This window comes from Crocuta crocuta, unplaced genomic scaffold (assembly GCF_008692635.1).
Source record: "Crocuta crocuta isolate KB4526 unplaced genomic scaffold, BGI_CrCroc_1.0 scaffold139, whole genome shotgun sequence".
Lineage (NCBI taxonomy): Eukaryota > Metazoa > Chordata > Mammalia > Carnivora > Hyaenidae > Crocuta > Crocuta crocuta.
This window is the reverse complement of record NW_027533258.1, coordinates 5,664,120-5,689,172: the sequence shown is the minus strand read 5'-3', so window position 1 is coordinate 5,689,172 and position 25,053 is coordinate 5,664,120. Positions and strand designations below refer to the sequence as shown.

General features: G+C 48.5%; 1 protein-coding gene across 1 annotated transcript in view; it reads left to right on the top strand.

Moving 5' to 3' along the window:
• ARHGAP44 (Rho GTPase activating protein 44) overlaps positions 1-25,053 on the top strand; it is a 75,961-nt gene that overhangs the window by 14,961 nt on the left and 35,947 nt on the right. The window contains exons 6-9 of the mRNA XM_077746716.1: positions 5,693-5,804; positions 8,548-8,624; positions 16,862-16,979; positions 23,591-23,659. Coding sequence (XP_077602842.1) covers positions 5,693-5,804; positions 8,548-8,624; positions 16,862-16,979; positions 23,591-23,659 — 376 coding nt within the window. The remainder of the gene's footprint in view (positions 1-5,692; positions 5,805-8,547; positions 8,625-16,861; positions 16,980-23,590; positions 23,660-25,053) is intronic.

The following is a 25,053-nucleotide window of genomic DNA, read 5'->3' as shown; positions in this document are numbered from 1 at the left end:
TCTCTGCCACTCCCCTGCTCGTGCTCTCTCTCAAAAAAAAAAAAAAAGAATTAGAAAATATATAAATAAGCATTGAGTTAAAACATTAATTTGGGGGGAGGTTGAAAGCAAAGTGGAACGAAAATACCAGAATATAAAAGCATGCAACATCCAGGGGAATCAGTGTCTGAAAGAAAGATAAAGGTGTCACATTTTCAGGGCACGTGGGTGGCTCAGTCGATTAAGCGTCCAGCTTCAGCTCAGGTCATGATCTCACGGTTCGTGGGTTCAAGCCCCATGTCGGGCTCTGTGCTGACAGCTCAGAGCCTGGAGCCTGCTTTGGATTCTGTGTCTCCCTCTCTCTCTGACCCTCCCCTGCTCTCTCCCCTCTCTCTCTCTCAAAAGTAAATAAACATTTAAATAAAATTTATTGAAAGGTATCACATTTCCGTGTACGGTGTGCATGTGGGAAAGGCCAGAGCCACCACACAGGGAATAGAATGGAGAACTTCAAAACTAGCGAAAGGGTGAAAAGGGAAACCCATCACATAGAGAACAGCCTTCGGAGGGGTGAAAGCCTGGCACGGGCCAAGAGAAAAGCATAACAGAGCAGAGAGCAGGTGAAGTTGTGAGCGCTCTCTCTGTCGCTGTGAAGGATGAAATAACCTTGACTGCTCATGATCTAGACAATCACCGGGGGGTAAACGCCCATGCCGTGTCCAAGACTCACGTAAAACCCAGTAACACGGGAAGATTGAAGGGGAAGGGACGAAGGGCACCCAGGTACACATGCCACACTTGGCAGAGCCATCCAATAAACACGGAAAGGCGTGAAAACCAGGAAAGAAAACAAAGGTTTGCGAAAGCTGTGAAACTTCTGGATGGTACCTGTAACCGACAAATTAGCAGGTCTCAGAAAGTGGACCCCGGAGCCAGAAGGAGGCTCTGCAGAGAGCCCGCATCCTTTACATCCCAAAATGCGCACCGGCTGGAGATCTCTAGAATGGCCAGTGGCTCTTTGGGGGCTGGGAGGCATTGCAATTAGGGGTGCGTGTCAACAGCTAGCCAGGTACCTCCTGGATGGCTCACACCAGCAGCCGTTTTCCACAGCCCGGGACACTCCCATCCCCTCGTCCCCTCCCCCAGCAAGAGTCTGCCGCTTTGTTCTCTGGAGGAGGTAATGCAAAGTGTCCCCAGACCGCAGACACCCCGTGAGGGTATCACATTGGATGCTGAGACTCTCCGTCTCCATTCCCCCCGCCCGTGCGGTCCCCGAGGCCTGTACTCTGCAGGCAGCAAAGTAAGAAGAGCCTTCGTTACTGGGCCAATAGAACTGGACTAAAGACCAGAGATATTGGAGGGGGCACTGCTCCAATTAATATGACCCGGCTTGACCATCCTATAGGCAGACAAGCTTGAAGCTGACGGGCTTTCCTCACTATTCCCAGCTTGGAGTCTCCACTGTTTTGTTTTGTTTTTCCTGTTCATTTTTGAGAGAGAGACACCCATAGAGTGTGAGTGCGGGAGGGACAGAGAGCGAGTGAGGGGTGGAGAGTGCAGAAGACACAGAATCGGAAGCAGGCTCCAGGCTCTGAGCTGTCAGCACAGAGCCCGACGTGGGGCTCAAACCCACGGACCATGAGACCATGACTTGAGCCAAACTCAGATGCTTAACTGACTGAGCCACCCAGATGCCCTGAGTCTTTACTCTTAAATACAGACAGGCATCCCAGATCTCCAGACATTGGAGGGAATTCTGACCTGAAATCTATGTACCAAAATAATTGGGGGACGGGGCGGGATGTAACTCAGGAGAAATAGATGCCACATGGGAATGAGATGCTTGCAGGAAAATGCTTCACTAATGTCATGTGATCAGAGAAAATGCGTCTGCGAAATAAAAGAATGTATGTCAATTATATCTCAATGAAAAAAAAGAAAGGATTAAAAAAATACAACACCCCAGCATGTCAATTTTTTTTAAAATGCTTATTGGGGCACCTGGGTGGCTCAGTTGGCTAAGCGTCCTGCTCTTGGCTTTGGCTCAGGTCATGATCTTGCAGGTTCGTGACTTCGAGCCCTGCGCTGGGCTCTGCACAGGCAGCGCAGAGCCTGCTTGGGATGCTCACTCTCCCCCTCTCTCTGCTCCCTCCCTGGCTGGTGCTGTCTCTCAAAATAAATAAATAAACTTAAAAAAAAAAAAGCGTATGGAAAAATATGCCGAGATCAAAAGCAAGCTCATGGAAACAAAGAATACAACTTTTTTCAGTGGTAGATTTAGAAGATAAAGTTGAAGAAATCCAGAGACTAGAAGAAGATCATGACACAGAAAATAGAAAAGTTGGAAGATTGGAGGACGAATCCAGGAGGTTTTAGGCCTGAATAACAGGACTTCTGAGAGGAGAGGCAGAAATAATCCTAGTAGTCATGGTGGTAGTAATAAAGTAATCCCAAAGAGTTTTCCAGAACCAAGGGGCATGAGCTCTTCGATGGAAAGGGCCCATAGCACTCCTGCTATAATAGAAAAAGTTGAACCGATGCCAGGGCTCACTACTAGTCAGGATGAGTGACCAGTGAAAAGATTCTACAACCTTCTGGAGAAAGAAAAAAAAAAATTGTCACATACAGAGGCTCAGAAATCTAAATGCTTCCAGACTTGGCAAAAGCAGCAATGGAAACAAAGATTAATTACTGCGGAATGCCTTCAAATTTCTGAAGGAGCCTGATGATCAGCATAGAATTCTATACCCTGCCTAGTTGTCAGTCAACACTGAGGGTAATGGGCACCTGGGTGGCTCAGTCGGTTAAGCGTCCGACTTTCGCTTGGGTCATGATCTCGCGGTTCATGGGTTCGAGCCCCACGTCAGACTCTGTGCTGACTGCCAGCTCAGAGCCTGGAGCCTGTTTCAGTCTGTGACTCCCTCTCTCTCTGACCCTCCCCTGCTCACGCTCTCTCTCTCTCTCTCCCCTAAAAATAAATAAAACATTAAAAAAAAAAAAAAAGAATTCTGTACCCTGCCTAGTCGTCAGTCAACACTGAGGGTAATGGGCACCTGGGTGGCTCAGTCGGTTAAGCGTCCGACTTCGGCTCAGATCATGATCTCACGGTTCGTGGGTCTGAGCCCCGCATTGGGCTCTGAGTGACAGCTCGGAGCCTGGAGCCTGCTTTGGATTCTGTGTCTCCCTCTTTCAAAAATAAACATTTTAAAAAATGCTTTTTTAATTGGCTTCCTGCGCGCTGTCTCAGGCAGCTTCAGCAAGCTTTGCTCCATGATGAGGGAGTGACCAAGAGGGACAGACAGAGGATGTGGGAAATAAGACCTTTCCCTCACAGGACAGAGGGAGGGAAAATCCCAGGAAATGGGAAAGACGTATGCGGAAAGACGGCCGTGCCAAAGCATGTAAAGAAATCTCAATCCAGGTTGACACGGGTCCAGGAGAGAAGAATTCAAGAAGATGAAATTCATTCCCATCAAGTGTGATTCAGCATCTTAAGAGACGAAGTAGTTAGTGGTGGAGGATTTGGGATTCGATTGGGTCTATAGAAAACTAAAACCGAAAGAAGGCAATTATTAACTCCTCAGAGAGGACAGATAGGCAGGAAGGACCAGTGATCACAGAATACGACTGTGAATGGCACATGGGGTCGAAATGTCCAAACTGAAGGTCTCTAAATACATGTGAAACTCACTTTCCACAGTTGGCAGTCAATAGCCAGCGCTTATGATTAAAAACAAAGCAACAATGAGGAGCACGGAGGTAACTAACAGACAAAATAGGTAAAAGACACCATTAAAAGAGAAAACAACGATCGTAAGCTCCCGGCCTCGAAGTTGACACTCGCGGCAGATATGAAATAGAATTAGAATCCGCTCGTAGCTTCACACACACATTTTGAAGTATATATGTGAAGAACTCTTACAAATAAAATCAAATAGATCCCGATGCACTAATAATCAAAGAATATGAGCAAACACATCGTGGAATGGGGATCACGAATGGCCCCAAAGACAGATCTTCAGTCTCACCAGGAGCCAAGGAATGCAAATTAAAGCCAGGATGGGGTAATGTTCTGCACCCACCAGTTCGGCAGAAATTAAATGCCTTACTGCTACTGAGGGTCGGCGAGAGTGTCAAGCATTGGGAACTCTCATTTGCACTGGTGAGTGCGAAGATAGCGCTGTCACTTTGAAGAGCAGGTATCTAGTAAGGTGAAGGGGATGTGTGTCTCCTCTCCTTCGCACAGAAAAATTCTCACGTGCAAACAGAGACTGTACACGTATGTCCTGCAGCACCGGACGGCATGGCATTGTTGATTATGGGAAGGCTTAGTAAATGGCAGAGTGGAATTCCATACACCGGAATGACTTAATTCTGTGTATATCGAGACGCATAAGCCCCAAAGCTGATGATGCATGAAAAAGGCAAGCAGTAGACAGGTTCAGCCTAAAACCATTGATGTGAACTTGTTTCTTTTTATAGTGTTTATTTTTGAGAGAGACAGAGACAGAGACAGAGAGACAGAGCGTGAGCAGAGGAGGGACAGAGAAAGAGGGAGACACAGAATCTGCAGGCTCCAGGCTCTGAGCTGTCAGCACAGAGCCCCACACGGGGCTCAAACCCACGAACCGTGAGATCATGACCTGAGCCGAAGTTGAATCCTGAACTGACTGAGCCGCCCAGGCGCCCATGATGTGAACTTGTTTAGGTGTGGCATTGGTATCATATATGTGAACACCTACTCGTCATAGAAATGTAACCGAAAGAACAGGAAAGATACATACTAACTGAAAAGTAACAGTGATCTCTTATTATACTTTTATTGATTTGTAAAAACTTTTTGCATGAGCGTCAGCATAGTACCGTGCAAAAGGAGGGCTGTCTGTATACCCACTCGGAGCATTAGCATCCTTGAAATAATGTATCATCTAGGAATATGGCGCATAACTTTCTACTCACTCAGGTCTTCGGTTGTTTGTTCATTACGAACACTCTTTTGTAATGGTTTCTCCATCCCAATTTTCCTCTGGATAATTGTTCATTCTCTACAAGGTAAGTTGCCATGGCTTACGAGAAGGGGCTTTCTGTGTATCAGAGCCTCTTGAAATTTAAGCCTTTGGAATGTGTTTAAAGATGTTGGTTTGTTCGTGTAGCAGCTGTAGCTAGTTTTTCAGTGCTCCGGGGAGATAGAAGCCTCTGGAATCTCACAGGAGTGAGGATTCAGCATGCGTGAGTCTGTGCTCCCCACGCCTCTCTTATATTTCCCTACATGTTCCTTTTACTCCAGACGCACGGTAGGTACTTAGCATCATTTAAAACACTGACAATTTCAGGGGCGCCTGGGTGGCTCAGTCCGTTGAGCGTCCGACTTCAGCTCAGGTCATGAGCTCATGAGCTCTTGATTCGTGAGTTCAAGCCTCACCTTGGGCTCGCTGCTGTCAGCCTGTCAGCGCAGACCCCGCTTTGGATCCCCTGTCCCCCTCTCTCTGCCCCTCCCACGATTGCGCCCTCCTAAAAAGTAAATGTTAAAAGACCCTGAAAATTTCAGAAATGCGAATGAATGGGTCACGTTGGCCAGTGGGATAGCATGGAAGGCAGCCAGGGTGGGAGCACCCTCCCTTGATGGTTTACGCAGCCGTGAGCTGACGATGGTGGACGCAGGTGGCCTCTTGCTTTGTGGGGCGTTCAGCCCGGTTTCCCCGCCCTGTTGCAGGAAGATGCTGAAACTCTGTGGAGAGACGGAGGACAAGCTGGCTCAGGAGCTGATCCACTTTGAGTTGCAGGTGGAGAGAGACGTGATCGAGCCCCTCTTTCTGCTGGCCGAGGTGAGCAGCACGGATGAGTCCCCCTCCGCCCCCCCGGGTGGGGAGACTGCTTCTCACCACGGATAGTGTGCTTGTCCGCATGGTCCGGGGTTCCTGGAGTGACAGCCCCGTCTCCCCCGCCGTGCTCGTCTCTGGTGGCGCTCCGCCGGGCAAAGGCATAGAGCCGGCACTGTACCTTCCCCCCCAGCAGGGTCTGCACTGCTGTACCATCCCTGCCCTCCGCCGTCTCCAGTCCTTCTGGGGAATGAGCAGCAGCCCCTCCTCGGAGGCGACTCTGTAGGGGCTCACTGTGTATGTGTACATGGATCTGTTTTGTTTTATTTTATTTGCTTTATATTATTTTATTTTACTTATTTTTTTAATCTACCTTATTTTATATTCTAATTTAATTATTTAATTTTATTTTTATTTTATTTTTCATTTTTTATTTTATTTTAACTTAGTTTATCTTGTTTTATTTTTATTTTATTCACTTTTTTTAATTTTAATTTTATTTTATTCCATTCAATTAGTTTAATTTTGTTCCTTCTATTTTATTGTTTTAATTTATTTTGTTTTTATGTTATTTATTTTGTTTCATTTTTATTTTATTTTATTCATTTATCTTGTTATTTTGATTTAATTATTTAATTTATTTTATTTTTGAATATTCTATTCATTTTATTCACTTATTTTATTATTTTAATTTAATTTAATTTTATTCATTTTATTTTATTTTAATTTAATTTGTTTTATTTTATTCTTTTTTGAATATTCTATTCATTTTATTTTATTTTATTGATTTAATTTAATTTATTCTTTTTTAAAATTTTATTTTATTAATTTTATTTGCATTAATTCCCGTGTGGCTAACATACAGTGTCATACGAGTTTCAGGTGTACGACATACTGACTCATCAATTCTGTACATTACTCAGTACTCATCACAACAAGTGTGCTCTTAATCCCTTCATCCTTGGGTTTTAGACGATACTAAATACAAACGATTTTATTACAAAGACACCTTGAAGCCTCTGTGACAACTTTGCTAGTTTCAACCAAGTGAAATTGTGTCAATAAGAGAGGAGACGGTTGGGGGCTTTGTTGGCCTTGAACCCCGGACCTCCGGGGTAGATTGCCTCTAGCTGGTAGGAAACCTCCCTGGCACTGTCCATGCGGCCACCTGCAGCGATGTAAATGCTTTGCATCTGCACAGTTTGCTCTCCAGTAGCCGCCCGTGGCCATTGAGCTCTTGAAGCGTGGTTAATGTGACTGAGGAACTCAATTTTTAATTTCGTTTAATTTTTGTGCACGAGAACTTAAAATGACGCAGTCACCAGGAGCTGGAGGCTGCCATATTGGATAGCATCGCTCTAGCCCGAGTCTGGTTACCTTCCTGGACTGCCCCCAGCACCCCCACGCCTCCTGATGCAATTTCTGTGACAGATGTATGGGCAAATAAATACTTGGGTGCCTGCAAGTATTCAAGGAGAAACCCCTCTCTAGAGATCAGCTCTAGACTTCTCAGATGCCATCCCGTTAGAGACCACTGCTCAGCCAAGAGCATGCGCAAGAGGCCCTTCGCTCTTCATAAAGGTGGTTTGGGGTCCCAGGCAAAGCCTGACTGAAACCCAAAGGATGTGTTTGACCTAGATGCAGAGACTCGCCTACTCCAACCAGATGTCCCTGTGACCCTCCAGCTTTGCTTCTGGGCTCTGTGACGACTCCGGGAGCCCAGGGCCACGTCTTCTCTTACCTGCCAGAAGATGTTACCCGCCGTACGTCACTCACCCCTGCTCAGATCTTCCTCCCACTTCCTTCTCTATTATAGTCTGAGATGATGTGGGTTTCAACGTACAGCCAATTTCCCTTTCAAAATTCTCACTTCCTGCCCCACTTTGGCCGAGCCTGGACCCCAGATCCCACACCCTGGGGGTGTACAGGGAAGTCATGTTTTAGAAATAAAAATATAAAAAGAGCATCCACATACACCCACTGTGGAAGAACTAGTCGTAGCCGAGCAAAGCCGTGGCTGTGTTTGTTTGGTATTTATTTTGGAAGAACTTCTTACTTAATTTCTATAACAATACGTCCTGATTGCATTCCTCATCGGATCTCCAGTCTCCTGAGATGAGTCCCCGCCATCCACCCGCTGTCTGTTTTGAATTAGGTCCGTGTGTCCGTTCTTTCTGCTTTTCTCTCCGCTTGTGACCCATGTGTGAAGGGCAGAGCCGGAACTGAGCCTGTTTTTGCTGGCTGAGGCAGGAGTAAGAATGAGGCCAGGCGCAAGTGCGCAGAGCAGTGCGGAGCCCCCGTGGGGTCTGGGTGATGGGGACCTGGAGGGTGTCCAGCGGACAAAGAGCAGAGGTCAGCTCAGGAAGAAGAATCGAGGGTTTCGTCCGGAAATAAGGCTTGGGAAGCCTCCAGGACACTTGTTGGATGGATGGCTGTCCGTAGTTCTTCAAAAATTTATCTGGAACTTGAGGTGCCCGGGTGGCTCAGTCATTTAAGCGTCCGACTTTGGCTCAGGTCATGATCTCACGGTTCACGAGTTCGAGCCCCTCGTCCGGCTCTGGGCAACAGCTCAGATTGGATTGGGTTCTGTGTCTCCCTCTCTCTCTCTGCCCCACCCCTTCCCTCCCCCCTTTCTCTCTCTCAAAATAAATAAACATAAAAAATTTTTAAATATATATACATTTAAAAAAAAAAAAGAATTTATCTGGAGCTTTAGTTTGACTGTGCCTCTTACCTTCTGTAACCACAGGTGGAAATCCCAAATATTCAGAAACAGAGGAAACATTTAGCAAAGTTGGTGCTGGACATGGATTCTTCACGAACAAGGTAGAGTAGAATTGCTCTGCTTTCGTTTTTGCTTCTTGGAAGGAACATGGATCGTGTTTGGGGGGTAGGGGTTTGTGTGTGGAGGTGTTTGTGAGTGTGTTTTCATTCACTAACTTTTTCTGAACGCTCGCGACGTGCCAGGCACTGGCGGTAAGAGTTGTGGGTCAGAGACATGGGGTCCCTGCTCTCTTGGGGGCTGTAGTCTAGTGTGGGAGACAGAAACCCTAGAAGAGCGAGTGAACACGTGTGATTTCAGGCAGCCGTGAGCCCTGTAAAGAAGATAGCACTTGGGGCATCTGGGTGGCTCAGTCGGTGAAGCGTCCGACTCTTGGTTTCAATTCTGGTTGTGATTTCACGGTTCGTGACATTGAGCCCCATGTTGGGCTCTTTGCTGACAGTGAGGAGGCTGCTTGGGATTCTCTGTCTCTCCCTTGCTTTCTGCCCCTGCCCCTGCTCACTCACACACTCTTTCTCTCACTCTCTTTCTCTCAAAATAAATAAATAAACTTAAAAGATAAAAGAAGATGGCACAGTGCAGTTCTGGGAGAGAATGATGGTGAAAGGAAAGCAACAACATGAAGTAGGCTAAAACAGAGAAGGCATTTTAGAGGAGGTGACACTTGATCTGGGATGTCAGTGACAAGAAGGACATAGCCACATGGAGATCGGGTGCAGAACGGTTCATGACAGTGGGAACAGCACATGCGAAGGTCCTGGGGTGGGGAGTCAGGCCACCATATTCAGGTACGGCACGAAGCGTGGCTAAGGTAGAAGGAGCCAGTGGTGCAGCGCTCTCCTCTCTGTAGCATTCTCTGAACCCAAGACTATGTGGAGCGAAGTAGGGTTCCCACTGTGCTGTTCTTGTCCTGTACCATCTCCCAGAAGCTTCCGGAAAGTGCCTGTTACAGCAGGGGAGCCGCCAGAGGCCGAGATGCCATTGACTCTGGCCTCCATTTGTCCTAGTGGTGTGTATCCACCTTTCTGGTTCTTGCACTGGTGTGTGCGCCTAAGTGTGCAGCTTGGAGGGATGTAGGTGCACGAATATGAATACGGAAGGAACATTCTGGCTCAACTCTAGGCCCTTCGGCCGGTCAATTTTAATCACCTGCACACCCAGAATAGACGGCTCGGCCTGGGCCGAGAGACCCAAGGTAGAATCCTGAACGAGGAATCGGAGGTGAGGTTCCCAGACCCAGGCCCCCTGTTTCCCAGCCCCACGAGCTTGGTCGAGTCACTCAGCCCCCCTCCCGCCCCCAGAACTTCAGTTCCCGCACCCGCACACGGATGGTAATGCCACTTGTGGGCGGACTTGAGGACTGTTTTCAGTGTCAGATGAGATCACGTTTAGCACTTTTTTCTAGCGCTTTCCAACGGCTTTGCAAGAGGGGGCAGCTACTGTAATAGTTTGGACCCTGAAGTTCGGCCTCTGGCCCAGTAGGGAATGTAGGCCAGTCCCCGAGGACCAGAAACAGAATCGGCTGCATCAACAGAGACACAAAGATCTCTTTGGTTAATTTTGTGTCTCCCAGACTTCAGTCCACCCAAACGGGTTTTGGATGTGCGGAGTCACACGTCTTGTAAGAAGTTGATTCACTTCTTCCAAATGAATCTGTTAAGAAACATGGTGGAGCGCTCCCAGAGATCGAAAGCCTTTTCTCTAAGTACCGGGTACGCCGAAAAGTGCCCAGGTCACAAGCAAAGCCAGTGCGTTTAATCTCACGTCCTGTTGCCTGTGGGAGGCTGTGATGCTGACGCCTCTTCTGTTAAGAAGGAAAAGGATCCGGAAAGTTGCCCCAAGTTGTTCTGACCTACATCTGAGGCACTCTCCTTTTTCCCCTCCACCCCCAAAGTTTATGTATTTATTTTAAGAGAGAGAGAGCATGAGCAGGGAAGGGGCAGAGAGAGGGAGGGAGAGAGAGAATCCCAAGCAGGCTCAGTGCTGTTAGCGCGGGGCCTGATGTGGGGCTCGATCTCACGAACCGTGAGCTCTTGACCTGAGCCGAAATCAAGAGGCAGATGCTTCACGTACTGAGCCGCCCAGGCGTCCCCTGAGCTCGCTCCTTAGCATATGTGGAGCAAGACAGAGCAGCCTGCGTGGGGAGTATACATTTGGCATCGCTCGCTCATGGCTACATCCTTGGGTCACATATGGGCACCTCCCATGATGTCAGCATTCGAGGCCCACATGTGGGGAGTCAGTGGGGGGAGGGCGGTCACGCTGTCTGTCCCACTGGTGACATGATGGTAGGCTCCTTGCCCCTGGATTTGCAGAGTGATTTCCTTGGATGGGGACCTGGTTCTTAGCTCAGAGGTCTGTCTTCTCTCCGCTTCTGTAAGGAAAGCTGAATGTCCAACATGGAGCTCCTGGTCAGAGGGCCCAATGCCGGGAGCCTTGGGGCTCGCGGTCACCCCCTCTATGTACGGATTTTTGTTCACCCTCCTTATGAGATGGAAGGTGGGCGGCAGTCACAGTCCATCTTGTCGCGTGGTGTGTCTTTGAGGGTGACGCCACGTGGCGTAGAGATTCCGAAGCCATAGAGAAGCGTCATTAGGAACCGCCTTCCGTGATTTAATGAGCTCTTCCAGACAACGAGCTCTTGCACGTTTCCAGCCCCTCATCCCTGGTGTGCTGGGATTCGGTAAGGAGATCGCCACCTTCCGCATCCAAATCTTTATGCTTGTAAACCTCAGCTGAGACCCTTGACAACCTATGTTGTTTCAGAAGCCAACCCACCCCTACTTCCTGCATTTTTCCTACCCCTTCCCCGCTCCGCCCACGTGAGGGCCGCACCCCCAGATACAGCAGTGAGAGTGAGACCAAGTGGTCAATGCAAAACCACCCGCTGATCTTCTGGAACGGCTGGGTCCCTGCCCCACTCTCCACCCCCGCCCGGCCTCCCCATGTGGTCAGTTTGCCCTTGTTAGGTCGGCTCTTGGTGACGTCCTTCTTCTGATGATCAGACCTTTCTTCAGTCATATTTTTCTTGCCCTTCGTGAGTTACGCCATCCAGCCCTGCGCTTTGCATCCCAGGTGGAGACGCCCCTGATCACTGTGACAGGATCTTTGAAGTCTACTCCAGCTTGGGTGGGTTCTGTCAAATCCCGCTCCTTTTTCCAGTGTTTAATTGATTCTGAATCCAAGGTGTGTATTCGCCTCTCTTCCAGTGTGTCTGGCTTGTCTGCGTCAAAGGCCAATTTTATAAGCCTTCATGTCCTCAGAGAGGACCAAAGCTCAGCAGAAGATTGTAGATAAGGACAATGGAGGAAGAACTCGAGAAAGCTTGATGCTGGATTAAAGACATGAATTGAATTGAACTGAATTGAATTGAATTGAATTGAAGAGTGTTAAACAAATGTCTTTTCCGTGATAGGTTTGGTTTGACAATGGTAATGGAAGGAGCCCCATTCCTTTCCAAAGTCTGCGTCGCCATTTTTTCTGGGCGTGTATCTTAAGATCAACCCTTGTGAGTCCAGAACACGTCACATTTCTGCTGAATAGCTGCCTCTGGGTCCTGCCGTGGAGGAAATGGTCTTCCCTCCCCATATTCATGTGTCGAAGCACTGACCCCTACTGTGTTTGGAGATAGGGCCTCGTAATGAAGATGAAGTCAGTCCAAAGGGCCTTCATCCCGTAGGGTTGGTGGACTTAGAAGAAGAGGGAGAGGGATTTCTCTCTCGCTCCACACTCAGAGGAAGGGCCATGTGCGGACAAGTGAGGAGGCAGCTCTCTGCCAGCCAGCAAGGGAGCCCTCACCAAACCCAGCCCTGCCAGAGCCTGGACCCAGGACTTCTGGTCCCCAGAGCTGGGAGAAAACTGATGTCTGTTGTCCAGACTGTTCAGCGGCTGCTATACTGTCATAGCAGCCTGAGCAGATGAAGACACCTCCCTTCTTTTTTTAAAAATTTTTTAATGTTTTAATTATTTCTGAGAGAGAGGGAGACAGCGTGAGCAGGGGAGGAGCAGAGAGAGAGGGAGACACAGAATCTGAAACAGGCTCCTGGCTCTGAGCTGTCAGCACAGAGCCTGACACGGGGCTCAAACCCATGAGCCATGAGACCGTGACCTGAGCCAAAGTTGGACACTTAACCCACTGAGCCACCCAGGCGCCCCGACACCTCCCTTCTTTGGAGGCAGGTGAACTCACATAAATAAAGCAGGAGAGTGTGGGGAAGGGTCCTGGATAGCTCATGGAAGTAAAGAAGGGAATTAGAAGTGAATTCTGGAGCTGTGGCTGATTTAACTACCTTGGGCGGGAGGGGAGGAGCTCTTCGTCACATCTCACCCCTGCTCTCTCCATGTACAGGCGTCTTCGGTCCATTGTCTTCAGGGTCCTCTGGGCTCAGGTCTCTCTCCAAAAAATCCCTTTTGTTCTCTCTCTAGAAGTACAGGGGCTCCATTTGTCCGGACTTGCTTACATGCCCCTTTCTTGGCCCGCCAGTTGGCCAGGGTGATGCAGGGTGGGCACCAGCTTGGCTTGCGCCAGGGACCCTCACCTGGACCACTCACGTTGAGGGCCGTGCCACACCGACAGCCCCCAGGGGCCCACGCATCAGAGCAGGAGTGAGGCAGGGCCTCTCAAAGCAGAGGATGCCGGCGACACCGGGAAGTAGGAGACTTGGCCAGATGAAATAATAAGTGTCCCACTCAAAGAACATCCCTGTTGGGGCCCCTGGGGGGTTCCGTCGGTTGAGCGTCCGACTTCGGCTCAGGTCATGATCTCGCGGTCTGTGGGTTCAAGTCCCGCGTCAGGTGCTCTGTGCTGACAGCTCAGAGCCTGGAGCTGCTTCGGATTCTGTGTCTCTCTCTCTCTCTCTGCCCCTCCCCAGCTCGTGCTCTCTCTCTGTCTCGAAAATAAATAAATGTTTAAAAAATTAAAAACAAAAAAACCAAAGAGCATCCCTGTTGGCCCTCTGAAAATTCTTCTCGATGCTCCGTTGCCTTGAACTCATTTTGAATTTGCCCTCTTGACCCTTCTCCCGGTCCCTAAGATTCCATACTCTTTTTTTCTGGCCCCTTTCTCTCCTCTCGCCTTCATTAAAGCCGGCATTCTGTCTCCACCTCCCCCAGATTGTAGAGTCGGTGGCATCTTTCCCAGAAAATGATGGTGTCACCGCAGACCTTTTCTGCTCTGCAAATTATAAAGCTCCAGCTTCTTGGTCAAGAGTCCATGTGTCTTCTCGCTACCGGGCAGGACAGTTCTTGGGTTTATTTATAGAAGAGATGGCCGGCAAGGCCACCGTACCTTGAAATTCACGATTAAGGTCTCTTTCCCCCGCAGGTTACTGTCCATACACATGTTTCTGTGTTTTCCTTGTCATTTTATTCTGTATTTCCACAGTCTCATTCCACATTTTATCACTACCTAGGAACCTCAAAATAGGTTATTTATCTATTGTGAATAAAATTCCCTATAAAGGGAGGGGAAAGACGTACATTTTTAAACTACCATACTGAGTGGCTCAGTTGGTTGAGCATCTGATTCTTGATCTTGGGTCAGGTGGTGATCTCACGGTTCCTGAGTTTGAGCCCTGCATCAGGCTCTGCACTGAGCATGGAGCCTGCTTAAGATTCTTTCTTTCTCTCTGCTCCTTTTCCCTGCTCACACATGCCCTCTCTCTAAAAAAAAAATAAATAAATTACCAAGATGTTGGCTAAGGGATAGAATTTAGGTGGAAGATAGAGGGAAATAAGGAAGGAAAGAAAGGTAACTTAGGAAAATGTCTTCACTTTTTTTTTTTATTTATTTTTTATTTTTTTTATTTTATTTCTAGGATAGAGAGAGACAGCGTGAACAGGGGAGGGTCAGAGGGAGAGGGAGACACAGACTCTGAAACAGGCTCCAGGCTCTGAGCTGGCAGTCAGCACAGAGCCCGACGCGGGGCTCGAACCCACGAACCGCGAGATCATGACCTAAGCGAAAGTCGGACGCTCAACCGACTAAGCCACCCAGGCGCCCCATAAAAATGTCTTCACTTTAATATACCCATCTTAATTATAATTGTTTTATTTTTTAATCTAATCCACATCTTTGGAGCCATAAAAATCAGTGTCTGCGGTCACTTTGTTTTTTTCATGCCTATGTTGGTGAGTGATATTTTCTTTAGATAGCATGAGCCAAATGGCGGTTATAGCTTCACATTTTTTTTTTTAAAGTAGGCTCCACGTCCAGTGTGGGGCTTGAACTCACATCCCTGAGAGCAAGAGCCTCATGCTCTACTGACGGAGCCAGGCAGGCATCTCAGAGCTTAATCTCATAATCTACCGTCTTCATTATCAGCGATCTAAATTACAGCCATAGGATCACCTATTTTATTTGGCAGACCCAACAGCACTTTATTTTTTTATTTTTCAGTTTTTAAAATATTTATTTTTGAGAGAAACAGAGTGGGGGAGGGGCACAGGCCTCAAACTCACAAACCGGGAGACCATGACCTGAGCTGAAGTCAGATGCGTAACCAACTGAGCCACCCAGGCTTCCTGCCCACTTTAATTCTTTGCTTCAAATGCTTAAACCCTGGGAGGTTCATTAAATACGTCGTTTCTGTAGAGCAAACCATTTTATAAGAAAGAATTACCCAGGAATTTGTATTAATCCTTATCTGTTAGTTCAGATTTTGAAACCTCTTTGAGTAGAGTATTTCCTTTCTATTTTGCCCTGAATTCTTTTCTTGAATGAGGAATGGTCGTCAAGACCTGCGTGTCCATCTCTGGACCTTCGAGCTGGCTTGACGTCCCAAAGCCTTTTTAAGTCATTTTCCCGTGAATGCATTTTTTAAAGGAATATAGAATCTGTTGTTTGGCAAAAAATTTTTAAATTTTTTATATATACATTTTTTGCTAATAACAAAGGTGACTTTCATTTCCCTTCCTTGTGCCATAGCCTTGGACCCCTCTGTGTGTCCTGAGGATAAGAAGAGACTGTGGAGGGAAAACACCTAGTGAGTCTCAAACTGAAGGTCACGTTGTATCTGTGGCCGTACATTGGATGGCATGAGAGCCAGAGGGCCCTGCAGGGCCTTACAGTTTGGTCCGTACGCTATTAGCCTGCAAGATGTTTAGAGAAATTATTTAGGGGCGTCTGGGTGGCTCAGTCACTTAAGCATCCAACTCTTGGTTTCGGCTCGGGTTGTGATCTCACGGTTTGTGAGATCGAGCCCCGCCTGGGCTCTGTGCTGACAGCATGGAGCCTGCTTGGGATTCTCTCTCCCTCTCTCTCTGCCTCTCTGTCCCTTCCTCCCTCCCTCTCCCTCTTTCTCTCTCTCAAAATAAACCTTAAAAAAAGAGAGAAGCTATTTAATATGATGCCATCTTTCATCGGGAGGGTTCACGTGACAACTGCCAGCTCCTTGTGGCATCTGAGATGTCTGCCTGGGGCCCATCAGCTGAGACACAGCTGCACTGTGTGCACTGTGCACTGGTTACTGTGGGGCCAGTAACCCCACCAGGCCCCCTTCCCCTCAACTGTACCCTTACGGCGGCCGTGGTACAGTTTGCACCTCCTGCCCAGTTACGAGTAGGACATAAAGGGAGGGCTCGTTCTTAAGACAGTGGCCCATTGGACTTGCTGCTCTGACTCCATGGCCCCTATCAGCCCTTGAGTTTACGGACGCAGTGGGAGAGGACCCCAGTGCCGGTCCCCACTGCACCTGCTACTATCTAGTGTGACCAGAACCTTCCTTCCGGGGCGGGGGGTGGGGGCTGCTTGCGGTATGTCCCTGAGAACGCCATAGCCACAGCGATGTCCGTGCTCCCGCCCGCACCTTCCCCCGCCGGCTGGTACTCCCCGCGCAGAGAGACACGTTTAAGGAAATATAAACGCCCAACCTCAATGTCGATAGGAAGCTTTGAGTGCTGACCCGTGGGGACTTTGGCTTTCAGGTTTGTCTTCAATCTCATCTGCTTCTGCTCTCAGCTCGCAAGCGTTTTGGCTCCAGCCAGGTCGGGGAGCGTTTCTGACTTGGAGGCCTCAGGACAGTCAGGGGACATAAAGGGGCAGCACGCGCTGTGCTTCGGAGAAGGCACCCCTGGTGGTGGTCTGTGTGTCCCAAGTGTTCAGGGGGACACAGTTCAGAGGACACGGGACAGTCAGGGGAATCCGAACGGGGACCCTGTGTCCGGCCGGTCCTGCCGCGTTCCTCCTGGGTTAATGCTTGTAACCGGCTCGTTTCTCAGTGTCCCCTGATGTCCCCAGGGCTCTGTCTCACGCCTCTCCTCTTTCTCTCCTGTTTTCCATCAGGTGGCAGCAGACTTCCAAGTCTTCAGGTCTGTCCAGCAGCTTACAGCCCGCAGGTGCCAAAGCTGACGCCCTCAGGGAAGAGATGGAAGAGGCAGCCAACAGAGTGGAGATTTGCAGGGTACCCCCACCCCGCCTTGCTCCTCTTTACCGGGACGGATGGGGAGCCCCTTAGCCTTCACTGGAGTCCTATTAAAACCCTAAGGGTGAGCTCCGGTTGAGCTAAACGTCCCCAGGCTTGCCCGCCGGTCTGTCCAGAGCCCAGGATGAGCCCGAAGGGTTGGGGCTTGAGGTAACCTAGACAGGGTGGCGGCAGTGCTGGGAGGAAATGGCCGTGGTCTCCGTTCAAAGCTTTCGTGAGGCACTCTGAGTCCCACAGAATGGATCCCAGGCTGGGAGGAACAGTCGAGAGTTTAGACCGTAGGCGAACCTTGACTCACCGTTGACATTCAATAGTGTTGAGCTTTGGGTCCCCCTTTTCGTGCTTCCTGGGCCCCTTTATCCATCTCTTGCCTCCTGGGACACAGCGAACGAGGAATTTGGAATGCTCACGAGTGAGGAGATAGCCCCGGACGAGAGAAGTTCCGGCTTGTTTAAGAGAGGAGTGTCTCTTCGTTCCGAGAAGTAGGGGCCTCGGCTACACCTGCTCACACGTTTCCCATCTTCTCCACAAACGTGGAGCTAATAGGCGCTTATTAGCAGCGGAGCCTCTGTGTATATGCTCACCTGCCTACGTGCACTTGGCTTCTCCAGGGGTCAGATCCAAGGAATAAGCGTGTCACGTTCCCGGAAGTATGCTTGGGTACCTGGTGCGTCCTCTCCTGCACTTTTAGAGGAGAGTAGCCGCTCTGCGTGCAGACATCTCTGTTCTTTGTGGCTTTTTCTAGTCTTGTCCGCTTGGCCCATTGGCTCATCGTTTTATAGCGCAGGTGGCTTTGACCTTGCAATCAGGTGACGTTCAGGGTCAGATAGCATTTCTCTCCAGAAATTAGCAACACTGGTGCATCTTTCAGGAACTTGTGACCCCTCCCGTCTGCAGTGCTATGGAATCAAGCAAAGGAAAACTTTGAGATACTTCAGCAGGTGCAGGGCTCCTCGTGACTACAGCTGGTTTGTCATTTGAACTCCTGCGTTACGGCAGCAGCTGGCTAGCTGGTGCTGTTTGTGAAGTAGAATTCTCATGCTGGATTCACATCGGCTTTGGCTGGCGTCCACCCCTGTTACTGGGGATTTGTGTTCTTTAGGTATGAATCTTATTTCTTGGGGGTGCCTGGGTGGCTCAGTCAGTTAAGCGTCTGACCTCAGCTCAGGTCATGATCTCAGTTCGTGGGTTAGAGCCCCATGTCGGGCTCTGTGCTGACAGGTCGGAACCTGGAACCTGCTTCAGATTCTGTGTCTCCCTCTCTCTCTGCCCTTCCCCGACTCATGCTCACTCTCTCTCTCTAAAATAAATAAAAACATGGGGCGCCTGGGTGGCTCAGTCGGGTAAGTGTCCAACTGCAGCTCAGGTCATGATCTCACGGTTCGTGGGTTCAGGCCCCACGTCGGGCTCTGTGCTGACAGCTCAGAGCCTGGAGCCTGCTTCACATTCTGTGTCTCCCTCTCTCTCCACCCCTCCCCTGCTCTATCTCTCTCAAAAATAAAAACCTAAAATAAAAAAAAAAAAAAGACCACAGTATTGCATTGGAGGGATATACATATACCATGACTTGTGCAACTCTTTTCCTATTGATGTTCAATAGGATATTCAAACTAGTATGTTTGTTTTTATGCCATCACCAGAAATGATACAGTCAACATCTTTATATGTATATTTTATATACTTTTGTTTTATTAAAAAATTTTTTTAATGTTTATTTTTGAGAGACAGAACATGAGCAGGGGAGGGTCAGAGAGAGAGGGAGGCACAGAATCCGAAGCAGGTTCCAGGCTCGGAGGTGTCAGCACAGAGCCCCATGCAGGGCTCGAACCCAGGAACTGTGAGATCATGACCTGAGCTGAAGTTGGACACTTAACCAACTGAGCCACCCAGGCGCCCCTAGCAGTAGGGTATTCTTTAATCTCCATGCACTGGGGGCTTTTCCAGCTGTGGTTCTGTAAATTTATTTCTAGTTTAATTCCATTGTGGTCAGAAAGCCAACACTGTATGATTGTGATTCTTTTAAATTTGTTCAGATGTGTTTTATGGCCCACAATGGGATCTGTCTTGGTGGACGTTCCGTGGCAGCTTGGGAAGAATGTGTAATCTGCTGCCATTGTGTGAGGTCGTCTCTGGATGTCCACTGTGTCAAGTTCATCGCTGGTGCTGTTGAGTTCAGCAACGTCCTGACTGATCTTCTGCGTGCTCGATCTGTTTCCAATAGACGGGTTTTATGTCTCAGTAATGGGCCCCTGTATTTCTTCTTGAGGTTCTGTTACTTACTCCTTATGTATTTTGATGCCCCGTTAGGCACATCCACACGAAGGAATATTAACATCTTGTAAAATGACCCCTTATCATTAACATTGTCCCTCTTTATCCCTGAGAACTTTCCTTGCTCTGAATGCCAGTCCGGTGAAATGTAGCCATTCCTGCTTTCTTTGGATTAGTGTCAGCAGGGTTAGGTCTTTCTCCATCCTTTTACTTTTAATTTATACGTATACCTTTTTTTAAAATTTTTTAATGTTTTATTTATTTCTTGGAGAGAGAGAGAGACAGCGTGAGCAGGGGAGGGTCAGAGAGAGAGGGAGTCACAGACTCTGAAACAGGCTCCAGGCTCTGAGCTGGCAGTCAGCACAGCCCGACGCGGGGCTCGAACCCACGAGCCGTGAGATCATGACCTAAGCGAAAGTCGGACGCTTAACCGACTAAGCCACCCAGGCTCCCCATAATTTATACATATACCTTTGTATTTAAAGTGGGTTTCTTATAACCCTCATATAGTTGGGTCTTGATTTCTGATCCACTCTGACAACCTTTTTTTTTTTTAATTTTTTATTTTAAAAAATTGTCTTAACATTTATTTATTTTTGAGAGACAGAGTGTGTGTGTGAGTGGGGCAGGGAGAGAGAGAGAGAGAGAGAGGGAGACACAGAATCCAAAGCAGGCTCCGGGCTCTGAGCTGTCAGCACAGAACCCGAGGCAGGACTCAAACCCATGAACCTTGAAATCATGACCTGAGCCAAAGCTGGACACTCAACTGACTGAGCCACCCACGTGCCCCTTATGTACTTATTTTTTAAGCTTATTTATTTTGAGAAGAGAGAGTGCAAGTAGAGGAGGGGTGGAGAGAGAATCACCAACAGACTCCATGCTGTCAGCACAGAGCCCGACACCGAGCTCGATCTCACAAACCGTGAGATCATGACCTGAGCCAAGATCCAAGAGTCAGAGGCTTAACCGCCTGAGCCACACACCCAGGCACCCCAACAATCTCTGTCTTTTAATTGGTGTATTTACACCATTGATGTTTAAGTGATTATTGAATATAGTGGGGTCATAGCTATCATAATTGTTCCTCTTTTCTACTTGTTTCGCTTATTCTCTGTTACTACTTTTGCCCTCAGATTTTCTGCCTTTTGAGGTTTCACTTCAATTTTTCAAGTGGTTTTGCTTTTTCTCCTTTCTCAGCATATCAATTCTACCAAGAGTTTGCAATATGTATTTATCATTAATCCAGGTCCACTTTGGAATAGTTGTTTGGCGTTTCCCAAGAGTGCGAGTACATCTCAGTAACAAAATACCCCTAGTTCCTTCCACTGCCATGTACATCAGCATAAGCACAGGTGTGTTTATACGAATGTATCCATGTAATCATGTATGTTCATCTGAATACGTGGATACGTTCACATACATGTAAGTACATTGTTGCCATTATTCTGAACACCTTTATCCCTTAGGTTAAGCATAAGAAAATAGAAGTTCTACGGTATCTTCACTTATTCTTTCCCTGATGCTTTTTGTTTCCTTTGTGAAGGTCTGAGTTTTTGACCTTGATCTTTTTCATTCTCTCTTAAAGTACATTTTTACACATTTCTTGTAAAATAGGTCTACTGGGAACAAATCCCATAGATTTTTTTCAAATCCCTTTGAAAAATCTTTTTAATGTTTTATTTATTTTTGAGAGAACACGAGCAGGGGAGGAGCAGAGAGAGCGGGGGAGACACAGAATCTGAAGCAGCTCTAGGCTCTGAGCTGTCGGCACAGAGCCTGACGCGGGGCTCGAACCCACCAGCTGTGAGATCATGACCTGAGCTGAAGTCAGATGCTTAGCCAGCTGAGCCACCCAGATGCCCCTCTTCAAGTCCCTTTTGAAAGTAATTGTGCAGGGTATGGATTCCTAGGTTGGTGGGCTTTTTTTCCCCTCTTCTCCATACTTTAAACATTTTCCTCCACCCTCTTCTGGCTTTGCTTATTTTCTGAGGAGAGGTCAGATGTAACTCTTTTCTTCGGTCTTGTGCTAAAATGTTTTTAACCTCTGGCGTCTTTCAGTATTTCTTCCTTATTTTTGATTTTCTGAAGTTTGAATATGCTATGCCTAGGTGTCTTTTTCTTTTTTAACTAAAAGCCCTATATCCCAAATCATTATTATCTTGTTAATGTTTTTAAATTTAACTCTAAGGATGAGGCGCTTGGGTGACTCAGTCAGTTAAGCATCCGACTCTTGGTTTCAGCTCAGGCCATGATCTCACAGTTCATGAGTTCGAGCCCCACACCTGGCTCTGTGCTGACAGCATGGTACCTGCTTGGGATTCCCTTCCTCCCTCCCTCCTTCCCCTGCCCTCAAAAAATAAATAAAAACTTCAAAAACTTTTAATGAATTTAACTATAAGGAAATATGCCACCAGAATTAATTTTAAACTGCAGAATTTATCGTAAGGAAATAAGAGATTGGTGCAAATCTAAGTGAACACATGCTTTCCAAGTGCTGTTGTAATGAAAAATTAGAAACACAATAGCCAGCAACAGTCTGTTTGATGTATGATCCGTACATATATTAAATGTCATGTGACGATTAGAATATTTCTTCTGAGGGGTGAGGAATGAGCTCCAACACGGCCTGGTCCCATTTTTATAAAGCAACCATACAAAACGTGGGACTGATGAGAACAAATGTCACGTGAGCAGACATCACGTCATGTGTTCATAGCGGTCATCTCCGTGTGGCGGCATCGCAAGTGAACTTGGGTATCTCCTCTGTCTTTTTTCCGAGCGTGGATTCGTTGCAAAAGCAGAAAACAAATTATTTCTGAAACACATTAAACTCCGGTGATGACAGATTTTTTTTTTCTTTATAAAGGAAATTCACTCATGATTCAGATAGACGGAAATCGGGTTTAGTTTTCACTTTTATTTCTTACTCACGGTGCGGCTTATTTGGGACCGTTATTGTTAACTCAGTAAGACGGCGATGAGCTTATATCTTTAAGAAATCCTTTCGTGCTCCTCTGGGCACCCACCGATGGTGCCTCTGAGTTTTCCAAGATCATCTTTTGGCGTAGCTCAAATGCCCAGTCATCGAAGGTGTATTCAGCGTACCGTTCAGTCTTTCAGGGGTCCCTGCCTTTCTCGGTGTGCTGAGCCATTTTTATCGTTTGACCCTTTGGTTTTTCCCTGCCTTGACCTGTCCCCCTCACAACTGCTGGTGACAATGGCCTCACCAAAGACAGAACTCCGTGTGACGTTGTGCCTTGCACCTAGATGGTCCCTCCCCACCCCCACCCCACCCCCGAAGGTTAATTCATTTCTTTCCACTTTCTTCATTCTTTGAAACGGGACCAAGTGTAGCCTTGACTGACCGGTGCTTAAAGCTCTCCAGGGAACCGATTTCCCTTTTAACTCTGCCTTGAGTGTCTTTTGTAAAGATCGCCTGGCTGAGGCTAACCCGGGAGGAACTGCAGACCCCTGGCTTGTGCAGACAAGTTCAGGGACACGACTTGCTCACAGGCACGGTCAGTGACCGTCTGCGCCCCTACTCAACGTGCTATAGCTGTCCCTTGCTGTGGGTGGGTGTTCCCGTGGAGGTGAACCGCTCCGGAAGGAGAGCACATCCCAGATTCAGATGCAGCAAGAGGTCGCTGGCCACTGATCCCACGGAGAGCTGGGTGGCGCAGGACGGTGAACCCCGCGAGGTTTGCGCGTGACCTTGGCGGAGCCTGGGATCTTCCAAATGTCGAATCAGCAGCCCTCCTCGGAACCAGCCCATCTGTCTGATCCACCTGCCCCCTCGACTGGTGTGTTTCCACTTCCCTCCCACACGCGGTGAGCAGCCAGTCAGTGCTGGGGACGCAGGGAGAGAGCCAAGCGGTACAATGATCAGGAGACGAAGCGGCGGGCCGTTTCGGGGAGGGCAGGAGCCCGTCTCGTCCTCGGGGGCGGCGGCTGCGGAGACGTGTGGAAGTCATTTGCGCGTCACTCCCCCACATCAGCTTCCCCGACTCTGGACGCGGCTCGTGTGTTACCAGCCCTGGGGAGGCTGTGGCCATAGGTGTTCTTTTCACGCTTACTCACCCTCTGGTTGGGAGTCCTGGCTGGGAAGCACAGGGATGCCCGTGAGAGAAGTTGGCGGTATGTCGGGAATGACTAAAGACGGGATTAAACAGTGGTGAAGGCTCTTGCTTCTGTGGGGTCTAGACTCACCCTTGCTTCTGTGGAGTCTAGACTCACCCTTGCTTCTGTGAGGTCTAGACCCATGCGTTAGCGGCGCGATTGTTCTGTGTTTTACCTCAGCAGTGCGTTTGCCCCTTCCGCAGGACCAGCTCTCGGCGGACATGTACAGTTTTGTGGCCAAAGAAATCGACTATGCAAACTACTTTCAAACGGTAAGGGTCCAGAAAGGTAAGGGTACTTGAAATTTGGTCACGAGGGGCCGGGCATGGACAGGAAGGAAGGGGGCATGGAACCTAACTGTGGGGCGCTCCGCGGGAGAGAATGTGGTATTGAACGGTTCTGTCTGTGAATAAATCGTGTCTTCTGTCTCCCCGTGCACGGATTTCCCTAAAAGCCTAAAACTCAACCCGTCCACACCGATCATTGCAACCCTGTCGTCTCTGACAGCGGTTCTCCATCCGGGTGATTATGTCCCGATTTCCAGTGCATGTCTGGCCATGTCTGCAGACATCGGGGGCTGTCACCACTGGGGAGGCGCATCTGGTGAGGAGGGGCCGGGGACGCTGCCAAACATCTTACAGCGCACAGGACAGCCTCCCTCAGCCGGAGCGACTCTGTCCCAAATGTCCGTCAAGGCCAAGGTTAAGCCGCCCTGGTCTGTCATAAACAGAGAAAGAGAGCAGGGGCGCCTGGGTGGCTCAGTCAGTTAAACATCCGACTTCAGCTCGGAATCATGATCTCGCAGTTCGTGAGTTCGAGCCCCGCGTCGGGCTCTGTGCCGACAGCTCGGAGCCTGGAGCCTGCTTCAGATTCTGTGTCTCCCTCTCTGACATTGCCCCTCCTCCACCACGCTGTGTCTCTCAAATGTAAATGAACATTAAAAAAAAAATTTTTTTTTAAACAAAGCAGAACAAAACAAAACCAGCAACAATCCAAAAGACTTGAAAGAAAAACCACAAATTAAAAATCCGGTTCGGCTCGTCTCCCTTTAACGCCAGGGGATAAGACACAGACTTAAATGATGGGGTAAGCAATGGGATGATAGGGAAGGGAGGTAAAGAGGAAGAGGAGGAGGAGAGGTCCTGGAAGGTGTGGAAAGGAAGTGCGGTAGAAGAGGCAAGGGCCGGCTGCGGCTGTGACCAGTGAGTGGTCCAGACGTTGCAAGCAATTCCTTCTCCCCTGCAAAAGCACTGATAAGCCTCCCTTCCAACCCGGACAGTTTATTTACAAACAGTAGCACTTTCGCAAGCATATCCCCTTGGGTATTTGTACAGAGGTAATATTTTAGAATTTCCAAAACGAATGACATTTGTGACGTTCCAGAGCCACCTTGGACTGCATCCTTGCCGTTTAGGTACCGTTTACTCCAGCACCTGGATTTTGTTTTATAAACTCATGTTAGGTTTTAGGTTTCACTTGGAGATCAAGGTCACCTACCATCCGGGTCCAGCATTTAAACAGGGCGATCCCATCCCCGCTCCCTCATGCAGGCGCACCGGGTGGCGGGGTGGGGGCGAGGGCTCAGAAATGGTGGTGTTCCCTGGCTTTCGTGTGCCCTTGACACTTCAGCAGCTGGTCTGGAGGGTGGGCAGGGGGCGGCCGGGGG